The sequence below is a fragment of the Balaenoptera acutorostrata genome, chromosome 1 (assembly GCF_949987535.1).
Source record: "Balaenoptera acutorostrata chromosome 1, mBalAcu1.1, whole genome shotgun sequence".
Taxonomy (NCBI): Eukaryota; Metazoa; Chordata; class Mammalia; order Artiodactyla; family Balaenopteridae; genus Balaenoptera; species Balaenoptera acutorostrata.
Genome location: NC_080064.1, coordinates 171,534,756 through 171,556,527, shown reverse-complemented (window position 1 = coordinate 171,556,527; position 21,772 = coordinate 171,534,756). Strand labels below are relative to the sequence as shown.

At 37.5% G+C, this 21,772-nt stretch overlaps 1 protein-coding gene across 16 annotated transcripts in view; it reads right to left on the bottom strand.

Moving 5' to 3' along the window:
• Window positions 1–21,772, bottom strand: part of CEP170 (centrosomal protein 170) — a 146,779-nt gene that overhangs the window by 93,081 nt on the left and 31,926 nt on the right. For 13 of the 16 annotated variants that reach the window (XM_057550061.1, XM_057550042.1, XM_057550056.1 and 10 more), the window contains one exon: window positions 17,191–17,336. In XM_057550061.1, coding sequence (XP_057406044.1) covers window positions 17,191–17,295 — 105 coding nt within the window. In that variant the 5' untranslated portion in view covers window positions 17,296–17,336. Of the gene's footprint in view, window positions 1–17,190; window positions 17,337–19,403; window positions 19,422–20,110; window positions 20,130–20,173; window positions 20,259–21,772 lie in introns of those variants that run through there. The other 3 variants (XM_057550046.1, XM_057550038.1, XM_057550067.1) reach the window with 3 other exon arrangements.

The window sequence follows — 21,772 nt, the reverse complement described above, 5'->3', positions numbered from 1 at the left end:
AAAAATAAATAAAATAAATTTATTAAATTTATAAAAAAAAAAAAAAAAGAATGCAAGACTTTCTAGTCACTATCCCCTTATAGTCCTTTCCCCCACAAGAGCCTATGCCTCTTCCCTCATAAGTTTTACTTTCTACAAAGACCTACAAAGTGTAGGCTTTTACACTACACACTTGAGAATCCTCCTTACTTGAAATGCCTCTTCATTCTCAAGCTCTTAGGGTTATCTCCTACTTCCTTCCTTTAAAATCTGGCTTTCCCCCTGAGAACACTATTTCCACGACATTCCTTTAAAGTGGATGATATCCTCCTAAATCCAATATTCTGTTGAGTTCAGAGATGCAGTCTGAACTGCAGTCCTGTCTACTATTGTGGCTTCTAGACCATTACTTTCCCCCTCCGATGAAAAAAACTTTTTACTTTTCTGAAGTCCTTGTTATCCACCTATATATAAATATAAGTATAAATAAATATACATACACACTATATATTCACACACACACACACACACACACACACACACTCACACTCACCTCCCAGGTTGCTGCAATCATTTGCAAAAAGTTGCTAACTTTTTGACTTAAGTTTTGAGGTAATGGTAAATTCAAATTCCTACTTCTTCATGGTTGATTTTAAATGTCTCTGTAGATACCCCATATAAAAATCTAGCCTTCTCTACTCCCACAACCAAAATCCTTACCATATCTTGTCATACCACTCCCATTGCTAAACTTTATCATGCGAAATTGATTCCACCTATGGAATCTAAGCCGTAGTATTTCTCTGTGACTACATTCTCCTATTCTTCCAGTTTTCTCAATTATTTACAATAATTTACTAGTATATTACCTAAGTCCTTTGACAACCGCAAGACATCTAATATTCTGACCCCTTCCTTTTCTCCCAAGCAACCACATCCTATAACTCTGACTTTACTTCCTTCTCTATATAACCTAGATTCCCCCCTGGCTTCAACTGTTCCCTTTATGCTCCTAATCCCCAAATCTCTACCTTCTTCATGGACTACTCTGCTCAGCTTCATATATTTATTTCCAGTTTTCTGTTTAATATCTCAATCTGGGTATCCCTCAGGAACCTCAAACTCATTATCTTGTTCCCCAAAAGTACACCTCCTGAACCGCTACTTCATCTATTTCCATGCCAGAAAGGCTAGGTCTTACATTCTTTTTCTCTCCCTCGTTCATTATATATAACTAGAAAGCACAGCCTTCTATTTTCAATCTCTCTCCTGCTCTGTCTTCTGTTCTTCATTTTAAATGATACTCTCTTCCTTAGAACTTAACCGTCTCTTCCTAGATTATTATAATCATCTAACTGCTTATACCAATTCCAATCTCTAATCCTGAGCAGTAATATAGAATAGTAGTTTAAAGCACAGGTGTTGGAGTCAAAAAGAACTGGTCCAGCCACTTGCCAGTTGTGAGACCTTGGTAAAATTACTAATCTTTGTATAATCATTCTACAAAAAGGTATACCTAGCTCACAGTTTTTTTTTTTTTTTTTTGTGAGGATTAAATGCATGCAAAGCATCTGAAAAGGAAATATTGCTCTGCTTAAAAACTCCTCAATCCTCTTACTGGCTAAGGTAAGATACACCAAGTCTTTAATATAGTACACAAGGCCTTCCAAGATCTGGCCTCTTCTAATGCCCAAGTATTAATCTCTCAAAACGTTTGCCTTCACATCTTATATACAAACTACAAGGAACTATTTTAATTTACCTAAATAGACACTGAATGCAATGCTATCTTCAATATCACGCGCTCAACCACACTCTAACCTTCCAGAAACCATTTATTCATCTTTTAAGATAATTCAGCTAAAGCAATCTCCTCCAGAAGTCTTTCCAGATTTCACATTCCCACATTTCCTTGCAGGCAGAACTGACCAATCTCTTTTTTCTGTACCCCATACCAACTCCCATCACTGTCCTGTATCATACTGTTTATACCCACTTATTTACATACACATATCCTTCTACTAGATTATAAGTCTTAAAGGACAGAGAGACCCTATCTGTATACACATTGATACCTCAGCCTACACACAGTATATGTTTAAAAAGGTTTGATGGAAAGAAAATCCATGCTATTTGGCCAATCTCATTTCATAAAGAATGGAGGTAGAAAAGTTTTCTTATGTATAAAATAGCAAAAGTATTGAAGTTACAAAGTTCAGACCAAATTTTAAGAAGCCTACAAACCAGGTGGCTTAAAACAACAGAACCAAACCAAAACAAACAAACAAAAAATTGTGGCTCTCAGATGATTATAAAACCAGAAAATTTTGGAAAATAAGAGTAACAAAATGAAGCAATAATACTTTTTTTTAGAAAGAAATACTTCTTTTCCTGCAACAAACAAAGAAGAAAAAGTCTGCCATCAAATAAAATCAAAACATAAAAAACAGTTTCAGGCTGGGCACAACAATAAAGCAGCAAAGACTCACACTGACTAATTTCTAACTAAAAACTAACATATGAAATGGTACAAATGGTTACCTGATATGTGTCATACATGCTTTGGATATGAAATGGCTGTTACTTCTCTTTCCTACTAAAAATATGAGAGAAAAAGACACAAATACATGGATACATATGTTAAGAAAAAACTAAAAAGGGAAAGATTGCCACTGTATGTCTCATCATTTAAAAATTTTAAAAGAGGGGCTTCCCTGGTGGCGCAATGGTTAAGAATCCGCCTGCCAATGCAGGGGACACAGGTTCGAGTCCTGGTCCGGGAAGATCCCACATGCCTCAGAGCAACTAAGCCTGTGTGCCACAACTACTGAGTCTGTGCTCTAGAGCCCGTGAGCCACAACTACTGAGCCCACGAGCCACAACTACAGAAGCCCACGCGCCTAGAGCCAGTGCTGTGCAACAAGAGAAGCCACCGCAATGAGGAGCCCACACACCGCAACAAAGAGTAGCCCCCACTCGCTGCAACTAGAGAATGCCCGCGCGCAGCAACGAAGACCTAACACAGCCAAAAATAAATAAATAATTAAAAAAAATTTTTTAAAGATAGTATAGCTGAAACATTCTTTAAAAGTCCAGTTGCGGGGCTTCCCTGGTGGCGCAGTGGTTGAGAATCTGCCTGCCAATGCAGAGCACACGGGTTCGAGCCCTGGTCTGGGAAGATCCCACATGCCGCGGAGCAGCTAGGCCCGCGAGCCACAACTACTGAGCCTGCGCGACTGGAGCCTGTGCTCCGCAACAAGAGAGGCCGCGATAGTGAGAGACCCGCGCACCGCGATGAAGAGAGTGGCCCCCGCTTACCACAACTAGAGAAAGCCCTCGCACAGAAACGAAGACCCAACACAGCCAATAAATAAATAAATAAATAAATAAATAAATAAATAAATAAAGTGTTTTAAAAAAAAAAAAAAAGTCCAGTTGCGTTTTTACAATCATAATAATAAACAGTGATTTATCCTTTGCTATGTGCTCCAAAGGATAGATGAAAATTACTAACCTATGATCTTCAAAACGTACTCCGTCGTTAATACATCATACAAAAATTAAAATACTAAAACAGTGAGTCAAATATAATTTTATTATATTTTCTATTACGCATTAGGAAAACTATTTAATTAGTATGATGATGATTCTCCAAATCGAGTAAAATTCATGCACTTGGTACAATTAAAAAAATTTATGAAGATAAAATTAGAATTTAGATATGAACTTTTTTCAAAATGCAACTCAACTTGTATATAGAGGAATCCAATATATTGTAATAAAACACAGTGACTAAGTCTTTCTGAATCTTAATTTTATCATCTGTAGAATGGAGGTAATTATATCTTTAAGAAATTCTTGAGGAACAACTGAATCAACATAAATGAACACTGAGAACAAGAGAAAGTTATTATTCAACTGCATGGTACTTTTAATAGTAGTAATATTGTGTGTCACTCAAAACAAAGACAGTATAATCTTTACCCAATAATTATACATTATACCTTTCATTCACGGCTCTCTAAGATTTATTTTACATAATATGTCTTATGGAACATAGCATCGCATAATCATCTTTCTATAGCAAGACAAACAAGCACAGCAAGTTCATTAATTTGCTAAAGCCTTCCAACGTAAGTGGCAGAAACAAAACTCGAATTCCAGAATCCCGTGTTTAATCACCTACTCTTTAATATCCAAGCACATTTTCTTCTCAATGACCACATTCTTTAGACTACCTTTTTTGGAATGAGATGAAATAACAGCAACAAAAAATTCAAAACATTTTTTTGGTCATAATTGACAAAAAAAATGTAATTGTAATCAAACAGAGCATATGACCTCATGGATCATTTGTTTCCGTTTTGCACTGGGTTTTAAGCTACATTATCATCAAAGTATGTTTACAATGCTGGTAAATCTATTTATAGTTGAAATCTTTACAGGTAAGAAACTACTGAAAATTATTCAGAGGCAGAGATTCTAAAACCTAACAACTAACCAGTTGTTTCCTGTATGTTAAAAATAAAGGGTTTTAAACCATAAATGCTAAATTAGGTTAACAGAATTTAAAAGATCTTTTATTTACTCATTAAAAAGCAAACAAATAGTAATTATTTGTATTTCTAACCATTTTAATTATCACACCAACTGATCTAACCAATGTAGAACCATTCATCTACATAACGCCTTAAAATGAAATCATAACTTCATCAACTCTACAGCTCCAAGTTTTCAAAACAAATATATTTCACTAATATTTATATACTTGTAAGTCTCCACTTCTCCATACGTGAGCTTAGTTCACTTTTCAGAAATAACATAAAAAGAACAGTAAGTTTTAACTAATCCATTTATTTTACTAATATTCTATGAAAGACTACACCATTTATTTATTTATTTTATTTTACTTTATAAGGCTTTGCCTTTTTTTTTAACATCTTTATTGGAGTATAATTGCTTTACAGTGGTGTGTTCATTTCTGCTTTATAACAAAGTGAATCAGCTATACATATACACATATCCCCATATCTCTTCCCTCTTGCGTCTCCCGCCCTCCCACACTCCCTATCCCACCCCTCTAGGTGGTCACAAAGCACCGAGCTGATCTCCCTGTGTTATGCGGCTGCTTTCCACTAGCTATCTCTTTTGCATTTGGTAGTGTATACATGTCCATGCCACTCTCTCACTTTGTACCACCTTACCCTTCCCCCTCGCTGTATCCTCAAGTCCATTCTCTAGTAGGTCTGTGTCTTTATTCCCATCTTGCACCTAGGTTCTTCATGACCATTTTTTTTTTTAGATTCCATGTATATGTGTTAGCATACGGTATTTGTTTTTCTGACTTACTTCACTCTGTATGACAGACTCTAGGTCCATCGACCTCACTACAAATAACTCCATTTCGTTTCTTTTTATGACTGAGTAATATTCCATTGTATATTTGTGCCACATCTTCTTTATCCATTCATCTGTTGATGGACACTTAGCTTGCTTCCATGTCCTGGCTATTGCAAATAGAGCTGCAATGAACATTGTGGTACATGACTCTTTTTGAATGATGGTTTTCTCAGGGTATATGCCCAGTAGTGGGATTGCTGGGTCATATGGTAGTTCTAATTTTAGTTTTTTAAGGAACCTCCATACTGTTCTCCATAGTGGCTGTGTCAATTGACATTCCCAACAACAGGGCAAGAGGGTTCCCTTTTCTCCACACCCTCTCCAGCATTTATTGTTTGTAGATTTTTTGATGATGGCCATTCTGACCAGTGTGAGGTGATACCTCATTGTAGTTTTGATTTCAAGTTCTCTAATGATTAATGATTTTGAGCATTCTTTCATGTGCTTGTTGGCAATCTATATATCTTCTTTGGAGAAATGTCTATTTAGGCCTTCTGCCCGTTTTTGGATTGGGTTGTTTGTTTTTTTGATATGGAGCTGTGTGAGCTGCTTGTATATTTTGGAGATAATGCTTTGTCAGTTGCTTCATTTGCAAATATTTTCTCCCATTCTGAGGGTTGTCTTTTCGTCTTGTTTATGGTTTCCTTAGCTGTGCAAAAGCTTTTACATTTCATTAGGTCCCATTTGTTTATTTTTCTTTTTATTTCCATTTCTCTAGGAGCTGGGTTAAAAAGGATCTTGCTGTGATTTATGTCATAGACTGTTCTGCCTATGTTTTCCTCTAAGAGTTTGACAGTGTCTGGCCTTACATTTAGGTCTTTAATCCATTTTGAGTTTATTTTTGTGTATGGTGTTAGGGAGTGTTCTAATCTCATTCTTTTACATGGAGCTGTACAGTTTTCCCAGCACCACTTATTGAAGAGGCTGTCTTTTCTCCACTGTATATTCTTGCCTCCTTTATCAAAGATAAGGTGACCATATGTGTGTGGGTTTATCTCTGGGCTTTCTATCCTGGTCCATTGATCTCTTATTTCTGTTTTTGTGCCAGTACCAAACTGTCTTGATTACTGAAGCTTTGTAATATAGTCTGAAGTCAGGGAGCCTGATTCCCCCAGCTCCATTTTTCGTTCTCAAGATGGCTTTGGCTATTCGGGGTCTTTTGTGTTTCCATACAAATTGTGAAATTTTTTGTTCTAGTTCTGTGAAAAATGCCAGTGGTAGTTTGATAGGGATTGCATTGAATCTGTAGATTGCTTTGTGTAGTAGAGTCATTTTCACAATGTTGATTCTTCCAATCCAAGAATATGGTATATCTCTCAATCTGTTTGTATCATCTTTAATTTCTTTCATCAGTGTCTTATAATTTTCTGCATACAGGTCTTTTGTCTCCTTAGGTAGGATTATTCCTAGATATTTTATTCTTTTTGTTGCAATGGTAAATGTGACCGTTTTCTTAACTTCACTTTCAGATTTTTCATCATTAGTGTATAGGAATGCAAGAGATTTCTGTGCATTAATTTGTTATCCTGCAAATTTACCAAATTCATTGATTAGCTCTAGTAGTTTTCTGATAGCATCTTTAGGATTCTCTATGTATACTATCATGTCATCTGCAAACAGTGATAGCTTTACTTCTTTTTTTCCAATTTGGATTCCTTTTATTTCTTTTTCTTCTCTGATTGCTGTGGCTAAAACTTCCAAAACTATGTTGAATAATACTGGTAAGAGTGGGCAATCTTGTATTGTTCCTGATCTTAGTGGAAATGGTTTCCGTTTTTCAACATTGAGAACGATGTTGGCTGTGGGATTGTCATATATAGCCTTTATTATGTTGAGGTAAGTTCCCTCTATGCCTACTTTCTGGAGGGTTTTTATAATACATGGGTGTTGAATTCTGTCAAAAGCTTTTTCTGCATCTATTGAGATGATCATATGGTTTTTCTCCTTCAATTTATTAATATGATGTAACACATTGATTGATTTGTGTATATTGAAGAATCCTTGCATTCCTGGGATAAACCCCACTTGATCATGGTGTATGATCCTTTTAATGTGCTGTTGGATTCTGTTTGCTACTATTTTGTTAAGGATTTTTGCATCTATGTTCATCAATGATATTGGCCTGTAGTTTTCTTTCTTTGTGACATCTTTGTCTGGTTTTGGTATCAGGGTGATGGTGGCCTCGTAGAATGAGTTTGGGAGAGTTCCTCCCTCTACTATATTTTGGAAGAGTTTGAGAAGGATAGGTGTTAGCTCTTCTCTAAATGTTTGATAGAATTCGCCTGTGAAGCCATCTGGTCCTGGGCTTTTGTTTGTTGGAAGATTTTTAATCACAGTTTCAATTTCAGTGCTTGTGATTGATCTGTTCATATTTTCTATTTCTTCCTGGTTCAGTCTCCAAAGGTTGTGCATTTCTAAGAATTTGTCCATTTCTTCCAGGTTGTCCATTTTATTGGCATATAGTTGCTTGTAGTTAGCTCTCATGATCCTTTGTATTTCTGCTATGTCAGTTGTTACTTCTCCTTTTTCATTTCTAATTCTTTTGATTTGAGTCTTCTCCCTCTTTTTCTTGATGAGTCTGCCTAATGGTTTATCAATTTTGTTTATCTTCCCAAAGCACCAGCTTTTAGCTTTATTGATCTTTGCTATTGTTTCCTTCATTTTTGTTTCATTTATTTCTGATCTGATCTTTATGATTTCTTTCCTTCTGCTAACATTGGGGTTTTTTTGTTCTTCTTTCTCTAATTGCTTTAGGTGTAAGGTTAGGTTGGTTATTTGAGATGTTTTTTGTTTCTTAAGGTAGGATTGTATTGCCATAAACTTCCCTCTTAGAACTGCTTTTGCTCCATCCCATAGATTTTGGGTCGTCGTGTTTTCAGTGTCATTTGTTTCTAGGTATTTTTTGATTTCCTCTTTGTTTTCTTCAGTGATCTCTTGGTTATTAAGTAGTGTATTGTTTAGCCTCCATGTGTTTTTATTTTTTACAGATTTTTTCCTGTAACTGATATCTAGTCTCATAGCGTTGTAGTCAGAAAAGATACTTGATATGATTTCAATTCTCTTAAATTTACCAAGGCTTGATTTGTGACCCACGGTATGATCGATCGTGGAAAATGTTCCATGAGCACTTCAGAAGAAAATGTATTCTGTTGTTTTTGGATGGAATGTCCTATAAATATCAATTAAGTTCATCTTGTTTAATGTATCATTTAAAGCTTGTGATTCCTTGTTTATTTTCATTTTGGATGATCTGCCCATTGGTGAAAGTGGGGTGTTAAAGTCCCCTACTATGACTGTGCTGTTGATTTCTCCTTTTATGGCTGTTAGTATTTGCCTTATGTATTCAGGTGCTCCTATGTTGGGTGCATAAATATTTACAATTGTTATATCTTCTTCTTGGATCGATCCCTTGATATTAGTAGTGTCCTTCTAGTGTCTCTCGTAATAGTCTTTATTTTAAAGTCGATTTTGTCTGATATGAGAATTGCTACACCAGCTTTCGTTTGATTTCCATTTGTATGCAATATCTTTTTCCATCCCCTCACTTTCAGTCTGTATGTGTCCCTAGGTCTGAAGTGGGTCTCTTGTAGACAGCATATATACGGGTCTTGTTTTTGTATCCATTCAGCCAGTCTATGTCTTTTGGTTGGAGCATTTAATCCATTTACATTTAAGGTAATTATCGATATGTATGTTCCTATTACCATTTTCTTAATTGTTCTGGGTTTGTTATTGTAGGTCTTTTCCTTCTCTTGTGTTTCCTGCCTAGAGAAGTTTCTTTAGGATTTGTTGTAAAACTGGTTTGGTGGTGCTGAATTCTCTTAGCTTTTGCATGTGTATAAAGGTTTTAATTTCTCCGGTGAATCTGAATGAGATCCTTGCTGGGTAATCTTGGTTTTAGGTTTTTCCCAAATATGTCCTGCCACTCCCTTCTGGCCTGCAGAGTTTCTGCTGAAAGATCAGCTGTTAACCTTATGGGGATTCCCTTGTGTGTTATTTATTGTTTTTCCCTTGCTGCTTTTAATATTTTTTCTTTGTATTTAATTTTTGAAGGTTTGATTAATATGTGTCTTGGCGTGTTTCTCCTTGGATTTATCCTGTATGGGACTCTCTGTGCTTTCTGGACTTGATTAACTCTTTCTTTTCCCGTATTAGGGAAGGTTTCAACTAGAATCTCTTCAAATATTTTCTCAGTCCCTTTCTTTTTCTCTTCGTCTGGGACCCCTATAATTCGAATGTTGGTGCATTTAATGTTGTCCCAGAGGTCTCTGAGACTGTCCTCAGTTCTTTTCATTCTTTTTTCTTTATTCTGCTCTGCATTAGTTATTTCCACTATTTTATCTTCCAGGTCACTTATCCGTTCTTTTGCCTCAGTTATTCTGCTATTGATCCCTTTTAGAGAATTTTTAATTTCATTTATTGTGTGGTTCAAAACTGTTTGTTTGCTCTTTAGTCCTTCTAGGTCCTTCTTAAACATTTCTTGTATTTTCTCCATTCTATTTCCAAGATTTTGGATCATCTTTACTCTCATTATTCTGAATTCTTTTTCAGGTAGACTGCCTATTTCCTCTTCATTTGTTAGGTCTGGTGGGTTTTTACCTTGCTCCTTCATCTGCTGTCTGTTTCTCATTTTGCTTACCTTACTGTATTTGAGGTCTCCTTTTCGTAGGCTGCAGGTTCGTAGTTCCCGTTGTGTTTGGTGTCTGCCCCCAGTGGCTACGGTTATTTCAGTGGGCTGTGTACGCCTCCTGGGGGAGGGGACTAGGGCCTGTGTTCTGGTGGATTAGGCTGGATCTTGTCTTTCTGGTGGGCAGGTCCACGTCTGGTGGTGTGTTTTGGGGTGTCTGTGGCCTTATCATGATTTTAGGCAGCCTCTTGCTAATGGGTGAGGTTGTGTTACTGTCTTGCTAGTTGTTTGGTATAGGGTGTTCAGCACTGGAGCTTGCTGGTTGTTGAGTGGAGCTGGGTCTTGGTGTTGAGATGGAGATCTCTGGGAGATTTTCGCCATTTGACATTACCTGGAGCTGGGAGGTCTCTTGTGGACCAATGTCCTGAACTTGGTTCTCCCACCTCAGAGGCACAGCCCTGACACCTGGGTGGAGCACCAAAAGCTTGTCATCCACACAGCTCAGAATAAAAGGGAGAAAAAAAATAGAAAGAAAGAAAGAAAGAAGATAAAATTAAATTAAGTTAAATTGAAAAATTATTAAAATAAAAAATAAAACATAATTATTAAAAAAAATTTTTTAAAGTAATAAAAAAAAAAAGAAGGAAAGAAAGAAGAGAGCAACCAAACCAAAAAAACAAATCCACCAATGACAAGCGCTAAAAACTATACTAAAAAAAGACAGACAGAACCCTAGGACAAATGGTAAAAGCAAACCTATACAGAAAAAATCACACATAGATGCATACACATACACAGTTACAAAAAGAGAAAAAAGGAAAAAAAAATTGCTCCCAAAGTCCACCTCCTCAATTTGGGATGATCTGTTGTCTATTCAGGTATTCCACAGATGCAGGGTACATCAAGTTGATTGTGGAGATTTAATCTGCTGCTCCTGATGCTGCTGGGAGAGATTTCCCTTTCTCTTCTTTGTTCGCACAGTTCCTGGGTTTCAGCTTTAGATTTGGCCCCGCGTCTGCGTGTAGGTCACCTGAGGGCGTCTGTTCTTCGCTCAGACAGGACGGGGTTAAATAAAGGAGCAGCCGATTCGGGGGCCCTGGCTCACTCAGGCCGGGTGTAGGGAGGGGTACGGATGCGGGGCGAGCCTGCGGCGGCAGAGGCCGGCGTGACGTTGCACCAGCCTGAGGCACGCTGTGCATTCTCCCGGGTAAGTTGTCCCTGGATCACGGGACCCTGGCAGTGGCGGGCTGCACAGGCTCCCGGGAGGGGAGGTGTGAATAGTGACCTGTGCTTGCACACAGGCTTCTTGGTGGCTGCAGCAGCAGCCTTAGCGTCTCATGCCCGTCTCTGGGGTCCACACTGACAGCCGCAGCTCACGCCTGTCTTTGGAGCTCCTTTAGGCAGCGCTCTTAATCCCTTCTCCTCGCGCACCAGGAAACAAAGAGGCATGAAAAAGTCTCTTGCCTCTTCGGCACCTCCAGACTTTTTCCTGGACTCCCTCCTGGCTAGCCGTGGTGCACTAGCCCTCTTCAGGCTGTGTTCACACAGCCCACTCCAGTCCTCTCCCTGGGATCCAACCAAAGCCCAAGCCTCAGCTCCCAGCCCCCACCTGTCCCGACGGGTGAGCAGACAAGCCTCTAGGGCTGGTGAGTGCTGGTCGGCACTGATCCTCCGTGCGGGAATCTCTCTGCTTTGCCCTCTGTTGCTGCGCTCTCCTCCGTGACTCTGAAGCTTCCCCCCTCCGCCACCCGCAGTCTCCGCCCACGAAGGGGTTTCCTAGTGTGTGGAAACCTTTCCTCTTTTGCAGCTCCCTCCCACTGGTGCAGGTCCCTATTCTTTTGTCTCTCTTTTTTCTTTTGCCCTACCCAGGTACGTGGGGGAGTTTCTTGCCTTTTGGGAGGTCTGAGGTCTTCTGTCAGCGTTCAGTAGGTGTTCTGTAGGAGTTGTTCCATATGTAGATGTATTTCTGATGTATTTGTGGGGAGGAAGGTGATCTCCACGTCTTACTCTTTCGCCATCTTGAAGCTCCTCGACTAAACCATTTAAAAACTAAATACAATTTGCAAATACTTGTTCTTACTTCCATACAAAAGATGTGTCTTTCTGTACTAAGAAGAGTTCCATTAATTTGTAGCACTGATTCTGACTACCAGGTAACCATCATGGCGATCAAATCATGGAACTTTTTCAGAGAATACACTGTGTCTAGGTTAGTGCTAAAAGGAGTATGCTCCTATCAGATAAAAGGAAGAAGTATCTTTAGAGGTGGGGTCTGAGGAACAGGTCAAAACTGGTTTTTTTCTTGCCTGATCATGGAGTTTCACCAACTTTATATTTTATTTTTAAAATAAAGCATAAATTTAAAAATAGTCATAAGTAGAATAGATGCCCACATCAGACACTTTGATGAACTTTAAATAAAAATGTTATGTTAATTTTTGACTTCTTATAGTGGGAATATTGGTTTTTGCACTTTAAAAATTATTGATTTTCTTTAAATTTCTGTTGTAAAGGCATTATTTTGTTTATGATACCTGAATCGATTCAAAGATATTTTCAAATTCTATTGCCATTGATTTCCTTCTAGATTTTTCACTGTGGTAAAATATATATAACATAATATTTGTCATTTTAACCATTTTCGTTGTACGATTCAGTGGCATTAATTAAATTTACAATGTTGTGTAATCATCACCGTTTCACAATATCTGATTCCAAAATTTAACACCCCAAACCATACCCCTTTCCAAAATTTTTTCATCACTCCAAACAAAAACTGTAACTGTAAAGCAATAACTCTTCAACCCTCCTTCCTCCAGCCACTGGTAACCACTAATCTACTTTATATCTCTATGAATTTGCTTGTTTTAGATAGTTCATGTAAGTAGAATCATACAATATTTGTCATTGTTTCTGGCTTATTTCATTTAGCATAATGTTTTCAAGGTTCATTTCTGTTGCAGCATGTATTCAAACTTTGTTTCTTTTTGTAGCTGAATAATAATCCATTATATGTATTGATATATACTGCATTTTGTTTATCCCTTCATCTGCTGCTGGACACTTGGGATGTTGTCACCTTTGGCTACTGTGAATAACACTACAATGAACACTGACTTAAATACAAGTATCTGTTTGAATCCTAGCTTTCAATTATTCTGGGTATAGCCTACTAGTGGAATTGCTGGGTCATATGATAATTGTTTAGCTTTTTGAGGAACCCCTAAATTGTTTTCCACAGCGGCTACCCCATTTTACACATTCCCACCAGCAAAGTACAAGAATTTCAATTTCTCCACACCCTTCCCAACACTTATCTTCTTCTTTTTTGTTTCTTTTTAACATTATTGCCATCCCAGTAGATATGAAGCAGTATTTCATTGCGGTTCTGATCTGCATTTCTTAATGACAAATGATGTTGAGTGACTTTCATGTGCTTATTAGCCATTTTTATATCTTCTTTGGAGAAATGTCTACTCAAGTTTTTTGACCATTTTTTAAGGGGGTTGTTTGTGTATTTGTTGTTGAGTTGTAGGAGTTCTTTATATACTCTGGATATTATAAGATATGTATGGTTTTGCAAATATTTTCTCCAATTCTGTGAGTTGTCTTTTTCCTCTCTTGATAGTATCCTTAGATGCACAAATTTTTAATTTTGATGAAGTCCAATTTACCTACTTTTTCTTTTGTTGCTTGTGCTATTGGTATCATATCTAAGAATCCACTGCCAAATCCAAGGTCATGATGATTTATCCCTATGATTTCTTCTAAGAGTTTTATGGCTTTAGCTCTTAGATTCAGGTCACTGATCCATTTTGAGTTAATTTTTATATATGTTGTAAGGTAGGGGTCTAAATTCATTCTTTTACATGTAGAAATCTGGTTGTCCTAGCTTTATCTGTTGGAAAGACCATTCTTTCCTTTACTGAATGGACTTGGCACCCTTCTCAAAAACCTACTGTAGCAGTTTCCTTGGGCTGCCATAACAAAGTACCATAAATTGAGTGGCTTAAAACAGTCCAAGTTTATTCTCTCAAAGTTCTGGATTCACGAAGTCCAGAATCAAGGAGTTGGCAGGGCGATGTTTCCTCCAAAACTTCCAGGGAAGAATCCTTCCTTGCCTCTTCCAGTTTCTGGTAGCCCCAGGTTTCCTTAGCTTCTGGTAGCATAACTCTTAATCTCTGCTTCTATCTTTACATGGCTGTCTTCTCTCTGTGTCTGTTTTCTCCTCATCCTATGACACCAAGTTATATTGGCTTAAGGTCCACCCTAATGACTTCATCTTAACTTGATCACATCCTCAAAGACCCTATTTCCTAATAAGATCACATTCACAAGTATGGGATATTAGGACTTTGATACATCTTTTGGGGGGGGGACACAATTCAAACCATAACAGCCATAGATATATGGGTTTCCTTCTGAACTCTTCATTCTGTTCCATTTGTCTGTATGTCTACCCTTATTCCAGTATTGCTAGCTTTGTAATAAATTTTGAAGTTAAGAAGTGTGAGTTGTGCAACTTTATTCTTCTTTTACAAGATTGTTTTGCCATTTTTAAATTTTGCCAAACTTTGCCAAACTCTTCAGAAACAAAAAATCTTTAATCAATCTTCATTATGGGTCACATTTTCCTGCTTCTTTACAGGCCTGATAATTTTTTATTGGCTAACAAACACTGGGAATTTTACCTTTGTACTTCTGTATTCCTATAAATATTCTTGAACTTTGGTCTGGGACACAGCTAAGTTACTTAAAAACAGTGTGACCCTTTTGAGTATTGTTTTTAAGATTGAGATAAGAGTAGAACTCAGACTAGGGTTAATTATTTCCCCACTACTAAGGGGTAGAGGCCAATGCCCTGTGAATTGTGAGGTTTTCCAGTCTGGCTGTTAGCAACAGGCACCATTCCTGACCCTGTTAGTGCTGGGTGCTGTTAACTCTAATTTGAGTGGGTTTCTTTCCTCTGCCCTTGGGTAGTTTCTTCACTTATGTGTGCTGATCAGTACTCAACTGCATACTCAAGGGTAATCCTCCACAGAGTTCTTTCTCTGTGTAGCTCTTTCCTCTCCGATGGTGTGTCCTGTGAATTGGAACCCATCTTGGTCTCCTTGGACTCTCAGCTTCCTCCCTCCACCTCACAAATTGTCAGACAACTTACATTCGTTACACATAATCCAGGACACGGACACCTTACCAGTCATGTCTCTTAATCTTATCTCTAGGTAAGAAAAGATTTATTCTGCAAGTTCCTAAACAGCCATTCCCACATTTCCTAAGATACTGCTCTGCTGGTTGATACAAATGCCACATAGAAAGTACCTCTTCCAGTCTCTAATGAATGAGTTCCCCCCAGCTTGAACCTAAGATATGTTTCAGTTACAAGGGGCCTATATCCAAACAGAATCATTACTGCCTTCTTCTCAGTTGCTAGTCTCACTACTCCATCTCACTGAGGAGCCCAAAAAATCTCTGTACTATTCTATTTCTCTCATTGAATTTCTTTAATTAAGGTTTCATTATACATGTAACTCATATACTCATACAGCTATATAGTGGCTTTACTTTTACTGTCTCAAAACTATAAAATAGGTTCTTTACTTTTAAAGTAAAAACGTACGTAAATATATGCAAATCGGACTTTTCTGGGGACAATGTAGGGTTTCTCAGTCTCAGCAGTATTGATATTTTTGGCCAAATAATTCTTTGTTGGGTGTGTTCGGTGGGGGCGGTATAGGGGGTATGAAGAAGTATGTTATATACTGTAGGATGTTTGCAACCCCCCCCCGGTCTCTTGACCTTTGCCTACTGATGTCAGTAGCAACCACCTCCAACCCTCTACCATGCACAACAATCAAAATGGGGACTGGTTGTCCAGTGGGTAAGACTCTGCGCTCCCAATGCAGGGGGCCCAGGTTCAATCCCTGGACAGGGAACTAGATTCCAGTGCAACTAAAGATCCTGCAACTAAGAAGTCTGGATGCTGCAACTAAAGATCCTGCATGCCGCGACGAAGATCCCATGTGCCGCAACTAACACCTGGGGCAGCCTAAATAAATAAATAAATAAATAAACTGTCTCTTAAAAAAAAAGAAAAGCAAAATGTCTCCAAATACTTCCAAATATCTTTTGGGGGAGGTGGGGGGAGACAGGATCACCCCAGTTGAGAAACCCTGGGCTAACAGAACAAATCTCTCTATTCTAAGTACTTGTTTACAGTTTTTAACCAACAAAAGGGGGGAGGGCAAGGGGGTAAGATTCTATTCTAGATTGTCAGGACCTATTAAAGTAACTAAATCTCAAAAACCTGGGGATGCATTTTTCTAATTACTTTGCTCAAAAACATCTTAAAAGGGCTTCCCTGGTGGCGCAGGGGTTAAGAATCCGCCTGCCAATGCAGGGGACAGGGGTTCAAGTCCTGGTCCGGGAAGACCCCACATGCCGCGGAGCAACTAAGCCTGTGTGCCACAACTACTGAGCCTGCGCTCTAGAGCCTGCAAGCCACAACTACTGAAGTCCCTGCACCTAGAGCCCATACTCCGCAACAAGAGAAGCTACCGCAATGAGAAGCCCGTGCACCGCAACAAAGAGCAGCCCCCGCTCACCGCAACTAGAGAAAGCCCGCGCGCAGCAACGAAAACCCAACACAGCCAAAAATAAATAAAATAAATAAATAAATTTAAAAATGAATAAATTAATTAAAAAAATCTTAAAATTATCTTTTAAAAGTAACTCCTTTGTACATAATTCAGTAAATGCCAACAATCTGTATGCTCAAACTACTGGAAGATATCATAATGAAAACCTCTAAAAGAAAAAGAGATTAATTCCAGTATCAATTAAGTACCCATGATTAAAATTCATTTTACTTCATGCTGTGTTAATTTTATGAATTATTTACAAGTCTTATTTTAAAAGTGTATAATGTAAAACTTCTTACTTCTTAAAAACAAACTTCTCTACTCAAAGCTCTCATTTTTCAAAATATAATCTCCAAGACTTACAACTTATTTTTAAACGATACAAGGGGGAGAAAATTTATTAAACTAGTAGCTAGAGCTTAAAGAGGGAGAGCTGGAAAGTTCAAATGTTAATAAGTAGAGTTGCTCTCCAAAGGAGTAGAAAAATATTTCATGTCAGTTCCAGGTTTTGAGTAGACACATACAGAAGGCAGATGCAATTACCTGCAACATGAGCTCACAGTCATCTCTTCCAACAAAAATCATTTCTCGTGGCAGCCTGTGGCGAGTGCCTCCACTGCTCACCAAAAACCAGGATGTTAAGCTCATTTTCTGCTTAGCTTCTAAGTCTTTGGCAAAGCTACGTCATCCTGCAGAGAGAGATTCAGAAAAACATACATTTAGATATTTTCAACTTTAGTATCTATTCACCAAACCCTATAACTAGGCCTTGGAATAGAACTGCATTCAACATTTACCCCTGACTACATAAATAAGACAGTCCACGGGTCCCAGGAAACAACATATCTACCAAATTCTCAGCAGTAAAGTAAGTCCATTAAGACTCCATTAAGAGTTCACTTAAAAAGGAATACATTAGGCAATTAAGTAGGTAGTCAACTAATAACATTTATCGTATCTCTATAGCTTATAAAGGTCTACAATTTGAACATAGCTTAAAAAGGTCTACAATTCTCAAGTAAATGATCACATTAGTATCACGTTAACCTCAGTAAACACTAGCAATGTTATACAAATAAGTGTCTCAATTATAAATGATTTGAGAAAGACACTCAATTCAAATGAATATATTTGATATCTGATTAAGAGCTAACAATGGACACCAAAGAAACTGCTTCTTTCTCTACCAAGTGTAGACCACTTAATGCACTTTCAAAAACATGCAATTTCAATTTCTCTGTCCTAACATGTATGGTACTTTTTTTTTTTTTAAGTGAATGGTTTTTTTTTTTTTAATTTATTTATTTTATTTTGGCTGCACTGGGTCTCCATTGCTGCACTCGGGCTTTTCTCTAGTTGAGGGAAGCAGAGGCTACCCCTTGCTGCGGTGCATGGGCTTTTCACTGAGGTGGCTTCTCTTGCTGCGGAGCACGGGTCCTAGGCGCGCGGGCTCTAGAGCGCAGGCTCAGTAGTTGTGGTGCATGGACCCAGCCGCTCCGCCGCATGTGGGATCCTCCCAGACTAGGGCTCAAACCCGTGTCCCCTGCATTGGCAGGCGGATTCTTAACCACTGCGCCACCAGGGAAGCCCTGTACGGTACTTTCTAAATATGTTTTTTCTAGAGCAGCAGCTCCTAAACTTTTTGTCCTTAAGACTCTTTTACACTCTTTTTTTTAAAAAAAAGGACCCTAAAGAACATTTTGTTTACATGGGTTAAATATATTAATATTTACCATATTAGAAATAAAAACTGAGAAACTGGTATGTATTAATTCATTTAAAATTATCAATAAATCAATTTTACAGAAAAATAGCTAACATTTTAATGAAGATTTACTATATTTCCAAAACAAATAATTAGTGAGAAGAATAGCACTATTTTACATTTTTTAAAATCTCTTTAAGCTCTGGCTTAATAGAAGATTTTCATATCTGCTCTGAATTCAATCTGTTGCCATATACTGTTTAACTTAAAATATTTAAAAGCCTAGCTTCATACTTATTCCCAGATAAGTAGTGGCAAATGGGAAATTTATTTTAATAATCTTTCCAAATAACTGAAGATAGTTTTCTTTGATACTACATCAAAACTTCACAGGTGGTAATTTCCTGAAAGTTATTTATAATATGGAATCTGAAACTTTCCATACATTTTAACATGAAAATCCATCTTCTGCTTTGAAGAGATTTTGCAACACTGTGCATTGGTCATTTGAAAAACACTGGTTCCCTGAGTTACACAGATCTTCCAAGTGAAAACACATTTCATTATACTATTTTAAAATATCACATTCATTTATATCATCACCCATCTCATCTGAAAAGTCTTTAATTACTGGGCAGCTGTTAAGCAGCAGAATCAAACTCCTAAAATTCTAATTTTCTCTTAGAAAATGTTGCCTAAAATTTACTGGCAAAAAAATACTGTCAATTCTTTTCCTTGAAGTGACAGGTTTATACTGTCTGCTAAATACTCAGGTCTACAAAACCATAATTTGTCTGTCAGTCATCGTTTCAAGTAAAAATCATGTTCTATGAAACAACTGGCTAGTTCAGCTCACAACTCAATGACACAAATGCTTTTTCTTGAGATAACCGTGGCACTTTGGTATACAGCGTAAGTGCTTTATGTGTAGTTCCATTTAGTCTTACAAAACATTAAAAAGATGTAATTCAAAGGTCAAGATTTAATAAACTTAATCACTTTTAACACTTCATCAAGGACATTCTTAAGTGAAACTGGCTTTTTTTCTTACCTGCGAGTGCATGCCAGTGAAGAATATGATTACTATTAGCATAGTACGATGCCAATGCCTTGACTAAGGAAGTAGCAGCTTTAGCCACCATTGTTTTTCCGTATTATCAGTTCAAAGGTCTATACAATAAAAAAGCCAATAATGTTTTGATAATATTATGAAAATAGTTTTGACCTCGTAACCCTTGAAATGGTTTCAGGGATTCCCAGAGGCCTGTTGACCGGGCTCTAAGAATTACTATCTTAGAGGATGTGACTATGTCATTAAGAGCATAAACTTAAGAGTCAGACAGATTGGTGGAGAAGTCTGACTCCTGGTTCCACCACTTATTTCCACATGACCTTGCGCAAGTTACCTACCCCGTGTCCCTTAGTTTCCTCTTGTGTAAAATGGGAATAAGGATAGTATCTACTCAACAGTTTTTTTCTTATTGGTCAAAAGGATACTACTTGTAAATATTTTTCCTATGAAATTCCCATATACATTCTTATATGATTTAATTAGAAGCTATACTACAAAACAGTGAAACGAAACATTCTGCAATAAGAAACACATCTATATGTTAAAAGAGAAACCTTTAAAATGTAGAATTTCATGTTAAGGTAAAAATCCCATATATTATGAATTTATCTACACATACATGAAACAATTGGTTTCACCAAAATAAGCAAATAATTTTCTGTAAAGTTATAACAATTAAGTCTTACTCCCTTCTCAATTTATTGAATTGATATGGTCAATTTACGTGGATTCTTAAATCTTCCATTCACCTAATTCCTTGATGCAAATGTTGTTGTTAGTCTTCCATCCGTCTACTTTCTGTCAAAATGCTTTTCAGCATTTTATATGTATGTCCTGGCCAAATCAACAGAGAATCAAAAAAATTTTACCGTAAGAAAAAACCTTCAATCTAAATATGGTATATAATTTGCATACTGCCTTTCCAAGGAAAGACAATTTTAAAACATGACATTAATAAGTAAGTCAACAGTTATAAACTCATTTAAGGGAACTGAAGAAAAAAACTTTTCAGCATTTGTATGGGCAATGTCCATATGACATGTTAAAGGAAATCAAATTAACCTAAATACAGTAAATGAAACACCAGAGCCAACCATGGGCAACAAGAACAGTTTCCAGGGTTTCCCTGGTGGCGCAGTGGTTGAGAGTCTGCCTGCTAATGCAGGGGACACAGGTTCGAGCCCTGGTCCGGGAAGATCCCACATGCTGTGGAGCAACTGGGCCCGTGAGCCACAACTGCTGAGCCTGCGCGTCTGGAGCCTGTGCTCCGCAACAAGAGAGGCCGCCATAGTGAGAGGCCCGCGCACCGCGATGAGGAGTGGCCCCCGCTTGCCACAACTAGAGAAAGCCCTCACACAGACACGAAGACCCAACACAGCCCAAAATAAATAAATAAATTAATTAATTAAAAAAAAAAAAAAAAAGAACTCCTGCAAGAAATCGGTGATAACTTAAAAAAAAAAAAAAAAAAAAGTTTCCAAACATTTTTTAAATCACAAAGTAGTATGTAAGCATGATTCATATGCTACAAAAATATATTAAGTATTTAGGCAATAGCAAGCAAAATTATATAATACACCAATATGTAATATATAACTCCACAATATAAACATACAGTAATTATATAACTATATAAAATAAAATAAATTTAAAATAATGGCTTTTTACATATTTTATTTTGACCTTCAATGACACTTAAAAGGTAACAAATATACACATTTTCTAAAAAACAAAAATGAAACACATAATCCTCAAGATGAAGGGTATTTATTTACTGGGGTGGGGCAGTGACCATGAGTCATCTTCTAGTTTTTCTACAATGGGAGGGAATGAGATATGATATAAACCCACTGTCTCTCAGTTCTCATATGGGACTCTATTCCCTTATCTAAGACAGCTTTCTCACTGGTCCCTTAGTTGCAATGCTCTTTTCCTACTCACTGAGTAATACTGACACTTGCACATGGGTAAAACTGAAAACTGAGCTTCCTCAGTGGCCAAGGCAGAGGTTTCAGCTCAGCTTCCTCTAAAGGGCAGGAAAAGGGGCCTTTGGGTTTGCCGATTGGATAGAATATGCCCAAGGTCATGACTTGGGCACTTCAGATATCCTATCTGTAAAAAGGAAAAGAAAAACAAAATAACCCCAAAAAACAAGAAGAGAGCAAATCAAGATAAAGTGAGATATAGATATGCTATCTTATAGTATCCAGCATATTGGGGGGCACTCAATTTATGCTCATTGCCTTTTCTCCCTCTCCTCCTAATCTTTTCTGCCAAATAATACACTAATGTCATAATTTGAGACTCAAAATACATCAACCAAACAATAAACATACGTTGAATATCTT